General features: G+C 38.3%; 1 protein-coding gene across 1 annotated transcript; it reads left to right on the top strand.

Moving 5' to 3' along the window:
* Positions 1-1225: 1225 nt before the first annotated feature.
* On the top strand, positions 1226-14096 carry LOC111233232. Its single transcript, XM_022760998.1, has 5 exons — positions 1226-1244; positions 11092-11258; positions 12204-12299; positions 12384-12551; positions 13695-14096. The coding sequence occupies exons 1-5, from the start codon at positions 1226-1228 to the stop codon at positions 13863-13865; spliced, it is 621 nt and encodes a 206-aa protein (XP_022616719.1). The 3' UTR covers positions 13866-14096.
* Positions 14097-14362: the final 266 nt, after the last annotated feature.

Here is a 14362-nt window from a genome sequence, read left to right as displayed (position 1 = left end):
TTGAAATGTGTGTAAACCCGCTAATAAAAGCCAATTGACCACTTTTCAGGCGACACTCCTATGGGTCATATCAGAAGGTTGAAAAAACGACCTGTGTGGTTGTTCAGGTTGGAGGACACACACAACTGCAAGGAGCGATGTCATCTCATGCACTTACAGAGCACACACACACAGACTCGAGGGAGAGAGAGTGAGCTGTTAGTAAAACGGATCTGTCATGTCTCATCCCCGGGTTGATGCTCCTGTAAGTGTCAGAGCCTCCGTGTGAGACACTTCAAACAGTGGTTGTGTGTTTTTAAAACTTATTTTGGGGCTGCAGCTCACTCTTTCATCCTCGAGTGCAGTGTAGCTATGGTGTTCCGGGTATAACAGCACTGTAGTGGGATGACCCAGGTGTTGTTTGCATCTCTGCTGATTGCAGCCAGAGCTGATGAACACCCATGTCTACTGCAGAGTCATTTGAATGCCGATTGTACCTTTTTCCATTGCCAACAAAAGCCAGATGTTTGCTGGTCCTAGCATGTTTTTGACCAGTGGAAAAGGGGCTTATGAGAGTGGTGAGAGTGAACCAAAGCTGTAAAATGGTGTCCTGACAGAAAAACAATGAGCTGAAACTCACTGAGCTGCAGATGAGGCTGATAATTCTCTGTAGGTTCATCACCACCAGCGATGCCTTTCACATCTTCACACTGTTTTCTCATTTTTATCATAAAAATGCTGTATATCCTCTTTAATCACGCCATATCTATAATGAAACTAAGGCAGCTACATGACTGAGACGGACAGTTCCACTCATCACATTACCAGGATGATTTTCACTGAGGGGAAGTGACGTGATGCTGAAGATGTCTCACGCTCAAATCCTTTGAAAAGTGAAATCTCACCTCTGCAGAACTGTATGATCTTAACCTCAATTTCCACAGAAGGATTAAATCCGTTTAAGCAGGGGTTTTTTTTTTTTTTTCGCTCTCTCTCTCTCTTTTTCTTTCTTGTTGGCAAAGCCAGGGAGTTACAAAATTTAGAAATATTAAAAAAGAAAAAAAAAATTACAATTCTTACAAACTGTAGAAATTCCACAAGAGCAAACACACAGAAATGAATGACGTGTTATTGAACCACCTCATTTCCTTCTAGTTGAGTTGTAGTTCCTTTTATCTGGTTTTATTGACCGACTCTTTGGCAAGAAGCTACAGTGAGAGCTGCCCAGTTTGACCACAGCCTTACAATGGGTGGAGCAGCTGGAGGTGAGGAGCATGTTTAGTGTGGGTGAAGGGTCTTTGTTTACTCTACTTTATCATCTTTCATACATTTATTATTAATGGACTGTGCTGCTGGGGTGTTGTCATTTCATTTGCTTGCTTGATGTTTTTTCTCCCAGTTTTTACCATTTTCTATTTTTCTTTTATCTCTTTCTATGCAAATGTGCAGATAAATCAATTATACAAAGAAGAATAAGAAGAATCACATGAATAAATTATCTTTTCTCCTTCTTCCAGGTTGAGTTTTCATTTTATTGACTTTAAAGCATTAAACTCAGTCTAATGTGTGGACAGGAGACAGAGGGAGTTTTCTGAATTAAATTTGGTGAAGAAAGTGAGGTGATGACATAAGGTGACAGAGGAAGAGGAGGAGGAGGAGGAAGGAGAGATATGAGTTGCTCAATTTGGTATTTTCTGATTACCCTTTGTCATTATATTTCTGATTAACTTGATTCAGATTCGCCTCAACAAACAAAGACATTTGAATTTTTTTTCTGATGAAGGGGGCTAGAGGGAGGAAGGGAAGGGGGGTGGTTGGTTGATGACTCAGGTGATGTGTCATACTCTATGCTATAAAAGGGAACTTTTACATTTTGTCCACACAACACACACACACACATCGTACAGTACACACACTGGACTCAGGAGGAGGTTTGTTTACTACAGCAAGAGAAGAAAGATGAAATGTAAGTTTGTTTATGATACTTTTGTACTAAGTGAGTGGAGCTGTGTGTGTGTGTGTGTGTGTGTGTGTGTGTGTGTGTGTGTGTGTGTGTGTGTGTGTGTGTGTGTGTGTGTGTGTGTTTGTGTGTGTGTGTGTGTGTGTGTGTGTGTGTATGTGTGTGTGTGGGTGGGTGGAAGTCAGTCAGTATGTGTGTGTTTGTTTGAACTGCACGTGGTCTTTAATTTTAGCCTGAGGGAGTTTGAAAGAGAGTGAATGAATGAATGAATGAATGAATGAATGAATGAATGACATTTGTGGCTGAAACACAGTGATAGTTTCAGTTTGAAGTTTTTAGATCTAGTTCCATTTGAATTTCACAAACTACATGCTGATTGGTGTCAGGTTGGGCTGTGATTGGCTGGTCCTGTGTGTGTGTGTGTGTGTGTGTGTGTGTGTGTGTGTGTGTGTGTGTGTGTGTGTGTGTTGTGTTGTGTTGTGTTTCCCTGAGTAGTATGAACCGGTCCAGTGGAGGAAGAAGTGCTCAGACCTTTAACTTAAGAATAAGTACCAACACAACAACGTAAAAATACTCCATATAAATAAAAGTCATGCATTTAAAAGTAAAAGTACAGAAGTATCCATTAAATTTACTCACAGTATTAAAAGTATTAGTACTCATCATGTAGAATAATATTGTATATATATATATATATATATACACTATATGCTTTGTTAAGAATGATGCATCAGCATTTGAGCAGCATTTTACTGTTGTAGCTATTTGAGCTGGTTTGAATGACTTTATATACAGTTAGCTAGTTTTGTCTAATGGTTTCCAAGCTAGGGGTCAGGCCCCTCCAGAGGGTCCCAAGAAAAATCTGAAAGGTCATGAGATGATTAATGGGACAGAAAACTGAATCTGTTTCCAGTTCATGGACTTGTATTGCAGTATTTGAAGAGTTTACATTTACATTTACTCACCTGGCAGATGCTTTTATCCAAAGCGACTTACAGTACTACATCTATTCAATAAATGCAAGGGGATCAAGTTAAGAAGGCACCAAAACTGCAGAGTAAGTACTTGTTTGACTTATTTAAATAAAACCATATGAGAAGTTTAGGGGGAAATCTGTTTTTGGTGGAACTGCTGACTCCTAATACGTCTGAAATATGACAAGCAGACACATCCAGAGACTTGCTTGTCTTATAAAAGGTTGGTTTAATCTTTAACAATGCATTGCAGCAATCATGTTTGGATCAGTATACACAATATTTTTTATGCCTCTGCGCTGGTCTGATTAGATTTTGGTGGTCAAAGGTCAAACATCACAGTGACCTCAAAAGAATTCACACACTAATTATGACACAATTTAACACAATTGTCTAATGGGATAAAATGATGATGATAAAATGATTTATATCCACGTGATCAACAGTTTGACATTATAATGTTCTGCACAAACACTCGTGGCCATTATTCGACGCTGTAACTCAGGAACAGAAGGGGAGTGATTGTGACCATATTTCCTTCAAGGAAGGCGGTAATTCGAGCTGTCTTTGTGATAGTCATTGTGTCAGATAAGGAGGCCACAGTCATAAATTCTTGCCGTGACTTGGCCAAGAGGCATGGCAGCCCACACGTCAGTCTCTGACAAATCAGAGCTTTCATGATTTACATGGTGATCGGGAGGTGCCAGGGACCGAGCTAGCTCCACCTGATGGCATTCATAATGAATGCTTGTGTGTGCAAACAGGGTTCTGAAACTGATCACCGGACACTGAAGGTGGGTTCTGCCTTATGGTGGAAAAAGAGTGAACATGTGGATGGTGAGATTAATTTAGTGAAATTTTCCTAAACCAAACGTGTTCGTCAAAGTCACAGGTTTGTTTCCTTGTTTACAAACCACAAGACCCCATCTTTTTGTCGAGACGTTGCAGGTCTCAACAACAGATCTATGCTATAGCAGGTGTATTTGATAAATGAATGGTGGCTGCTTGGTATTGTGTGTGCTGGCTCACTGGACCTGCTGCCACCATTCAAAATGTCTGCCATCTATCAGATCTGATATTGTGTTGTCTGACTTCGACATTACATAAGATAAATTAGTCAACAATTATTTCTGCAAAACCTGGGAATTAGTAAGAAAAACAGGAGGCAGGAAGCACCAGAGAGAGGTGAGACGCATGAGTCAGGTAGGCAGACAGTGATGTCATCATTGCACATCACCAGGGCACTTAAACTGTAATGTAATTTGCACACTCATGTCACAGGGTGAGATTCTCTGACTGTGAAAAAGGAGTGAGTCAGCACGGATGCCACTTTGCCCCGGTGGTCAACTGTGGTACTGCAACGAAAAAAGAACTTACAATTTGAAGAGGGTTAGAAGATGACACAGAAGTTAGTTTCAGTCTGATACCAGGTAACATCAGGGACAGCGTCACCAATATCAATTCTGATATCAATACTTTAATTGTTAAAAGCCACTAATGTAGCTATTAGCATGTAAGGGAGAGAAATATGTCATGATTAGGAGGTGAGTAAGCTACTTCTCAACTTTGTTAAGAAAAGTGCTACATATATAAAGTTTCGATACTTCTGAATATATCTTAATTACAACCAAATAAGTTGTTTTTTCTCATTATGTGAATCCTCTGAACAGCAGCAGAGATGCACATATTGCTGCATTAGGTAAAGTTTTGTGTGTCCAAGATGTGATGTAACATGTGATGTTTCTATTTTTCTGGTAAGACTTCAGGGATTGATCCATCCTGCCACTACTGTTGACCGACAGGGCAGCTTGAACTCCAAGGAATGTCAATTCTTATTCATAGTATCATGACTTTTTGATCCAAGATGCTTTAATATTTGTGAAACGTTTCCCAGACTTTAGAAAAAGCTATTTTCGTACGTGTGACGTCAGCTCAGTGTAAAGCGGATGGATTCAGGGAAAAGAGAGAAAACTTTTTTGGAATGATGTCCCAGCGGAGCAGCTTTTACAGGAATCAGTTACACCACCAAGGTGTTTAGTGTCCAGTTCTTGTAACACAGTATACCTTTGGGAGTGAAGCATAAAAAAACTGCCAAGTTAGTGGTTTGATTCCAATAAACGAAGCCAAGATGGCCACTTCCTACTTCCTGCTGCAGATATATTGAAAAATGTTTGTTTATTTCATTTGTCATTTCACTTGCAGAGACTTGACATTTGCTTAAGTAGTAGTAGTTTCTTCTTTCATCATACTGAACGCTTTATTTTTCTTCTTGTAAAAGTTGCAATGTTGCATTCAAGGGTGGTCAGACATGCCAGATTTAACCAAAACATCATTCAACGGGGAGGGATTTCATGACATTGCATGCGATCTACTGCATCTCCAATATGACAATTTCTGCACTTGCACACATGCCAAAACATGTTCCTGCTTATCTAATATGAGAATTCACAGATGTTTTTTCTCTTGTTGCTGCTGAGGGAAAACCCCTCCTGGCTTTCTATCAAAATAACTTCAGCTTGTCGAGAGACAAACAATAAAACAGGCTTTACTTTACCTTAAAACTTGTTTTAATTGGATTTTCTTTGGCCAATTGGACACACCAAGCTGTAAATGCAACATTAAAGCTGTAAGCCATAAAACCAGAGCCGAAAGACACCAAAAAAGCTCTGTAGGACTGCAGAGTTAGGCGATAATTCACTGTGTGTTAATTACTATGGGTGACACCTTTCACATTAGAGATCATTTGATAATCATTTGGTAATATAAAATTTTTGATAAATGCAGCTTTAAAGATTAGGGATTTTTTCAGCCTGTAGAAGAAGCATGGAGTGGAAATCACCAACATTAAATATAAAAGATATTCACATCCTGTAATATCATGTTTAAACTCTCTCAGTTTGCCAGATGGTTGACAGATGATGTTTTCTAGGTTTGTTGGTTGGTTTTGGAGGAAGTTGACTGGCACTTCAGAGGTTCACTGGAAGTTTGTGAGAGTAAAAGCCAATGAAATGAGGCATTCACTATCTCAGAGAGCAAACACAGGAAACTCCAGTGGTTCTGCGCAGCGTCTGATTCAGCATAAAAAGACAAGGGAGAAAAAAAAAGGAGCACGTACTGGAACGGAAGCAGTGGAAGCGTGTGAGACGTTGCATGTGTGTTGCAGTTTAGTGTGTGAGTGAGTGTGCTGATGAAATAACCTGCTAAATGCATCAAAGAATTCACTCTGCTTCTTAAGCAATTTTCTCGTGAGCTATAATGCTGTCACAGCTGTTTACGCTGCCAGATACATGACTGTACACAACACTGCTCCGGGCTGTTTTCTTACTTTGACAGAGGCGTTTTGCTGATGTATTATTCAGTAATTTTCCAGCAGCCACATGAAGTCTTGTTTGTGTCTTGAGCTGACAGATATTGCATGTAGAGAAATTATGATGCAATAACTGATATTTAGTGGGGTGTGTTGGCAGAGGGCAGCGAGTGCACTTATTCATTGGCTGCAGCTTTGGATGCTTCATGTGCTGATCATCTGAACATCTGTTTGTTGTCATTCTGGGCTCTGATGTGTGTTCAGTGTTGAAACTTTGCTCTGCTCTGGAAGCACAAATGATCTTGTTGGAGAACTAATTTTCATGTTGTCAGGCAGAAAACAGGAGAAGTGAAAGGTCTTAACCTTTCGATGTTGCCGATACATCATCTCATCCCACCACAACTGTCTGCCCCAGAAACGCTGTGAAACAGACGAGACTGCGTCAATGTTTATGGCTGGAGGTCACTGTGTGACTCATAGTGAGATATTCTGTATGTCATACAGTAATTTAATTTTCTCTGTTGGAGAGGATTATTTTTCAGACATATGACAAAGCCATATCCTTTGAATAAGACCTCGACATGACTTTTAATTTGTAAAAACATATTATTTTGCAGCTGTTCATGTTTCCTGTTTCCCTGCAAAGTTAATGCTGAGATAGACCACAGCTGCCATGCGACCCTGAACAGTCGTAAACAAGTAGAGAAAAATGTCATGATTCAGACATAAAAAAAGTCATGTTTTTTAAAAAGCTGCAAGTCTGACAAAGTGTGAGGATTTAACTGTACAGTGTATTTTAAGTTATAATCTAGCTATAAACTACAAAGCTATAAACCTTTATTGAAACTGTATCTTGTTTTTGATGTTATGTATCTGCTTTTCTTCAGCTTTAGCCATTCATTGTATTTACATTATGTAATTATCTCTCGATAAAGTAGTTTTGAGTCCACCAGATTCAAATTACATTTACACTTACAATACATATCTATATAATACAGTGTCAATTGTATCTCATTTAGTGCATTTCCATTCAGATTTTATTTTTCAATTTTTGCCTTTTCTGTAGTTTTTTTTTACATCAAAACTCTGATTGGAAATTCAGATAATTCAATCAAAAACCTCAAAATATCACAAAACCAGCTGCTATAAAAAAAGTTGATGTATCTATAAAAGCCAAATGTGACAGGGTGCAGATTGATAAATAGCAAATACATGAGGATGAACATGAAGCATGAGACTTGGACAACCACTGAAGCTTCTGCCTCACTGAAGAGACTAAAAATAGCAGCAGAAGAAAACACCCAGTCTGTGTAGAGATCAGAGTAATGAGGACACCTCTGAATACAAGAAACAAGTATTACATGAAATGGATTATTCTTCTTGTTCTTCTTCTGCACATTTAATCGCATATTCATTTGCTGCTTTTCTGGACATTCAGTTAAAATGTGTGCTAAATGTCGATGTACACCTGACTGCTGTTGTAATCAGCCTCACTGTTTACTGTTCACTCTCTTATCACTGTATCTCAGCTGGATGAAGTCAGTGTTAAAACACGCAGGGATCACATCACAGGGAGGCTTTTCTTGTGTCACAGGAAACACAATGTATTTGTCTCTTGTTCATCAAAAAAGTAGGACAAAAACACCACTGTTGTCGGCCTATTTTCAAACCTGTCTGCCTGCTGACATTTGCCGTGCATTCGTCTTCTGCCAAGACTGAGCTCTGAGTTTAATCTGCACGGAGCTGACACACAGAGGCCGAGCCTGTCGTCCATCACAGTTTGCGTCTTGGTTACGTCAGACGCGGCCGTCATCTTGTTTGTTTGTTGAAAGGTCGCAGACATAAAAGGTCAAAGTTTGACTAAATTATTTTACGTCAGTGTCCACATACTGACTTTTTCCTGAGCGTTTGAGACCATGAGACTCGGTCTTCAACAACAGACGGAGTTTTCTCAAAATCTGACTGTGAGATGCCGTTGAAAGCTCTGGGAAAATAACTTGTAAGTGTGCGGTTATTAATTTGTCCAAGTTAAATCTGATTACACTTTGAGCACAGTAGTGAGAGAGAGGACCTGAGTATTGATTATATGTCGTGACCTAGTGATTTTTTAATTACAAATCTGTATGAATCCACTGTGACACCTTTCTTAGGCATAAATATAATAATGATATTTAAATAATAACTATAATAAACCTCCTTTCTGAGGCAAATTCCAAAACACAATGTAAGAATCTTTTATAGATTATAAAAAAAAAACATGAAATCAATAAGAGAATCAACAAAATGACTAGTAGAAGCACAAGGAGGAAGTAAAACAGGAACAACAAAAGGTGATTATATGAAAGCAAGACTTTGTTTCTCTCTCAATATTCAGTGTTAATGAATGGGATTTGTAGTTTTTAATATTAAATTCCTCACATAGTCAAACAGACAAAACTGCCTGATGTTTTGTCTGCGAGGTGGTTTCTGCTGTTAATGTGTGAGCAGCAGTAAAAGTGTTTAAAGTGTCAGACACTTTCTGACAAAGTGGATGTTTTCCCTCTAAAGAGCGCAGCCCGAGGCGCCGGCCCGCTGATGTCACCGCAGGGAGATTAATCTGAGTCAGACCGCTCTCCTTTTCCAACAAGAGGCCCAGAGCAGGCTGGGAAAAAAAAACACAAAAAAACCCCACAGCATACCTATCATTCCTTATCCCTGATCTAACACTAACGGACAGTTCATGTCTTTGTTGCTCTGGGTAAAGGGGTTTTTGAAGTTGCATAAACCAGCGGATAGATTTACAGACAAGGACTAATCTTGATTACCTTGAACAGAGATCACCGTTGATTAAACACTTGAGGAAAAAGCTCAAGAGACCGAGACAAAACAAAACACAGAGGATTTGAAGGAATTATTCATTCTCAGGTTGCTCAAAAACACATCAGCTGTTTTTTTATACAACTAAATGTATAAGATTAAAGCTGCACTTATGAAAATGTTTATATCAACAATGGATCAAACAATTACCTGAATGTGAAATGTGATGCTCATAGCAACAAACCCACAGAGAATCATCGTTGTGTTCTGCAGTTCCTCAGTTCTACACTGTTAAATCCTCTTTCAGCTCTTTGTTTTGATGGAGGCCGAGAAAGTTAGCGACCAGCTGCTGAACATAGCGGAGGATTCAACAGGCAAACAGCCACAGATTTTATCAAGAGTAGGTAAAGATTCAAACAAAGCTGAAGGGAGCGTGAACATTCAATCAATCAATTAATCAATAATTGAAACCATATTTGTAGAGCTCCTTTAAAACAACTGAAAGTGCCTCACAGATGACGGGGAAGCTCATAATAACATAGTTCAAATGTAAATCCATTTGAAACTAATGCACATGAGAAATAGAAAACTGATGAAAACAGATGACAATAGATGACAGGAAATAAAAGATTTTAAAACATGAATACAGAAACATAAATAAATAATAATAAATAAATAAATAAATAACTTAATAGCCGTGAAATATTTTAATCAAAATCAAGTCAATTAAGTTTAAGTTTAAAATAAATCTCCAGATGTGTCCTGGATGTGTAATTATTGTTGCTGACACATTCATCATAATAATATAATGCACTATATGCTTATAACAAAATATGTAATTCGAGACTGAGGGAAACTAGTGTTAAATGTCAGCAGGAAAAAGGATGAAAATCTTGATAAATTTTTGCAATTCCAGTTTTATTTGTGTGGTTTTGTGCCTGATTTCTATGAGTTATAATATTGTACTTGTCACAGTCTGGGAACATGGTGATATTGCTCCAGTGAAGCCTGACAGGACAGGAAACATGAGTGGTTAAATTATTAGACCGGCTGTAAACAAGCCGTTAGTTCAATCAACCATTTTATTTGGGGGGTCAAAACTGTGTGTACACACTTTAAATGTCAAAGCTCAAAGTTGAATCACAGAGTTGGTCTGTGAACTGTGACGGATGTTCACAAGAGACAGTCTGGATGATAATGTTACAGTTCATTTTCTCTCTTTTGATTAAAACCGGCGTGATCGTCAGTTTCCTGACCTGTTGTGAGAAATCAAGGCTCTAAAATCAAAAGATAAACATTATGAATGTTGTTGCGTGTGTGAACCGACCAATTAGTGTTTACGTTTCCCCGAAATTCATATTATCAGCTTGCAGAAATCAGTCTGTTTATTTCTTCCTCTCACACCCACACATATTCAGCTACTAAATATGCTAACAGTAAATCAGAGTCTGACCTATTTCAGTGCCTCAACCTTCAGCCTTTTAATCTCAAATCTCAACTGCTGCTCTTATCTGATTCTATGAATGACTGTTTGTGTCTGGATCACAGGATGCAACCTGTATCTGATACCAGAATTAGCTGAAAGTGATGCTGCATCAACAGACAACTTTTATACTTTCTCTTCCGGTGTGAGATTTCCTTACAGTCGCGACAAATACAGACCGAAGCATTCACAGAACTTGGTGCAGCTGCCTCAGGATTAATCCTGTGCTGCGTATCATGCGGTCTACATCTCGGTTGGAAATTACACTGTTTCCGTGCAGCTTTGTGGTTTTCTTAGTGATTCACACACACAGCAGGTCTGGGTCAATGAGAGGGGACGAAAATAAGTGCAGCCCAGTAGCCACCTGTTTGTGAGCGCAGCTGTGAGCAGCTACAGCTGAATATCAGTCTGCTGTATCATCCTCTTTGAAGTTGAAGGAGAAACTTATTTTTAAGGTGAAGAGGTAAATAAACCAGCAGCACTTGTATAAAGAACGACTTTGTTGGTTCTACTAGAAGCTGAAGAAGTGAAGAAAATATCTTCACACTGTAAATGCAGAAACACTGTAAGTGTCCTCTTCTTGTCTTTACAGTGATTTATGACTCCACCACTTGTCTTCTCCGCCTGCTGCTATTGGCTGAGCTGTTTGTCCATTCGTCAACTCGTCCCGCCCACAGTTCCTCCCTCTGTGGTTTGTTTGGATCAATGATCCCTCAGGTGGATATGCTGATGAGCAATGCCAAAAAACTCCATGAGCTGGTGAGCATTACCCCCCCCCCTCCCCTCCACAACACACCACACACACACACACACACACACACACACACACACACACAAACACATGTTAAATGAATTTGCCAAGTAAATATTCAGATACTTTCCTTAAGTAAAAGTCACAGTATAAATATTCTCCAATGCAAATAAAACTCCTGCATTTAAGTTTTTACTAAAGCAAAAATCCAGAAGTATTATCAACAAAAGTAATAGGATATTATGTTATTGGTGCCAGTGTAAATGGTGTTTTTTGTCTGGTTGAATTAGATTGCTTTTATAAACTGTAGTGATGTGATGATGATGATACATACTGTATATGTATTACATACATATCTCATACACTGATCGTACATTCCTATACATGATTATATCTGGAGCCTCTGTAAAATCATAATCTGCAAAGTAACTCGTAATTACTTGCTGGAAAATAAATGTAGTTGAGTAAAAATGACAGTGTTTTCAACTGAAATGTGATGGAACAGAATGTAGCAGAAAATGGTAGAAATGAAATACTACTTGAGTAATTGTACTTAGTTACTTCTACCAGCAGGATTACTTCATTTCAATAGTAGATCCCTTATAAACACTGTACAGCAATTTTGTAATATTTTAACAATATAATTTTAACAATAAAACAAAGAAACAAATTGTATCTATCTAACAAACAGTTAGATAGATACAATTATTAGAGATACTGATCCATGTTTTTAATACACAGTATATGTTCAGTAATATAATATTCTACTTAAGTTATTATTCCTTAAGTTAAACACAAGATAGGAAAACAACAAGCTAGAGAGAAATGTTCATATCACTGCACGACATAGAGATGAAAACTAGTTTTTCGAGCCTCCTCTCACATGTTCTCTGTAGTAGTTGTGTAGTAGTTGTATCTTAACAGTGACCTTTGTTTCCTCATGTTTCCAACAGTCGAACGACGAACTCTCAAACTTAGCTTCTATGGAGAGCAGACTTCATGGTCTTCCTAACCTGCAGCACACGGCAGCACATTTCAACTCACTCAAGGTAAAGTTTCTAAATCAAATGAATCCATTTCTACTACCTACTTGATGAGGATGTGCATTAACCATCTATTTAATGTCCCCACAGGTGAATGAGTCCCTGTCTCAGCTCCATGTGTTCACTCAGTCCATTAAGCTGCATATAGACTGGTTGAAAACAGCAAAAGACAACTTCAGTTTACCCTCCCAGTCAGCTGAGGGCGCCAACACTCACCTCCTGCAACTGTCCAACCTCATCAACACATCTCTCAAACAGGTGAGAAGATTGGTTTGATGTGGTCACAAGGAGGACAAGTCCACCCAGAAATGAAATGAAAATAGATATTGTAAAAACAAAAGATTATATTGTATTTGCTCTTCTGATAAAGATAATAATAATATACATAATGATAATAATAAGGTGAAAGAGGAGTCTGTAAAATGTTAAACTGAAACCTGTAAAATTACAAATTTGAAAATGGAAAGTAAGGTAAGGAAGTTAAAATTAATAAGGTCACATTGAAATGCTTGAAATTTTAAATGGACTCATACTGAAGCCAAAATTTGAGTATTACATAACTGGAAAAACAAATAGCAAAGTTAATATAAATTTCAAACAGGCAAAATTAACTGCAAAAGGTAATTTGATGGAAATGTTACTATCCCGATTTTTTATTTTGTGCAGAAATGAGTTTCAACGATGGCATTTATAGTAGTCATTCTCAGCTGTATTAATTAATTACAGTCAAAGAATACTAATAAACGACCAAATAAAACAAAAAAGATCAAATAAAAATGACTGACTGTTAAACTTTAAAAAGTCACACCTCCAATAAATTATCATTCATTTTTATATTACATTTTTAACATAACTTTCAATCTATCACAGGCAGCTTTACTAATCACACTTTGATGCAGTAAAACATCAAATAAAAGCAATTAAAGTGGTACCAAAAAATAAACATAATTAAAGGAAGACTTACACTTCACTACACTACACTTTTACTGTAATCAGTCACTATGAGATCATACTGATCTGGGAAACTGTTTGTCTCATAAGGAAGGAATAAAATGAATGCAGAGAAAGAAGAGGGCAAAGCTGAAAAACAATGAAGTTAGAAAATGAAGTTAGAAAAATAGATGTAATTTCACTGCTAAATGTAAATATTCACACACAGCATGTATGAAGTGATGAAGCTGAACTCTGGAGAGATAATTCCTTTTGTTTAGGTCAGAATCATCCCATTAAAACTAATCATAAACGCATTATGCAGTTAAAGAGAAGAGTGGTTTCATGTATTAGCTCACTGTTGTTGTTGTTGTTGTTGTTGCTGTTGTTGTTGTTGTTGTTGTTGTTGTTGTTGTTGTTGCTGCTGTTGTTGTTGTTGTTGTTGACTCTAACCATTCTCTCTGTCTGCAGATTGGAGAAGAGGTTCCTCAGTCACCAGCTCTCTCCCTCCCTGTGGCCTCCACAGCCTTCGACGTGCTCCGGTTCTCCGTCGAGCTCTCTGAACAGTTACAGATTTTCTCCAAGTGGTCGAAAAGAGTGTTACGACATCTCCAGAGACAATCCCACTGCCCCAGACATTAAGAGGTCGCCTTCAACAGAGCAAGTCTTTCTACAAAACCACTGTCAGATGGTTTTTTTCGTGCTGCGTGGCGCAAGGGATGATAATATTACTTTGTCAGTATGTCAGTCCACCACTTATCTCAACAGCTGTTGGGTGGATTGCCATGAAATTTGGTACAGATATTTATTCCACCCTTAACGATGAATTCCAATCGTTTTGATCCTCTGACTTTTCTTGTAGCGCCACCATCAGGTCAGAATTTTAGTTAGTCCAATACGTTGGCTCATGAATGAATACCTGAGAAGCGAATGACATTCCCTGCAGCCTCATCTCTGTGTTTTGTTCTGCTTAGAAAATGTTAGCATGCTAATATGCTAAACTACGATGATGAACACGGTAACCGTTACACCTGCTGTTGAGGCAGAAATTAACTCATAAAAAACCTTGATGCCTCGCCGAGTCCGTTGATGTGGGAGTAAACAGTCGGAGAGAGTGGAGGTTTAAGATGAACAGCGTT

The sequence above is a fragment of the Seriola dumerili genome, unplaced genomic scaffold, assembly GCF_002260705.1.
Source record: "Seriola dumerili isolate Sdu_G_001 unplaced genomic scaffold, Sdu_1.0 BDQW01000381.1, whole genome shotgun sequence".
Lineage (NCBI taxonomy): Eukaryota > Metazoa > Chordata > Actinopteri > Carangiformes > Carangidae > Seriola > Seriola dumerili.
This window is presented reverse-complemented; position numbering and strand designations above follow the sequence as displayed.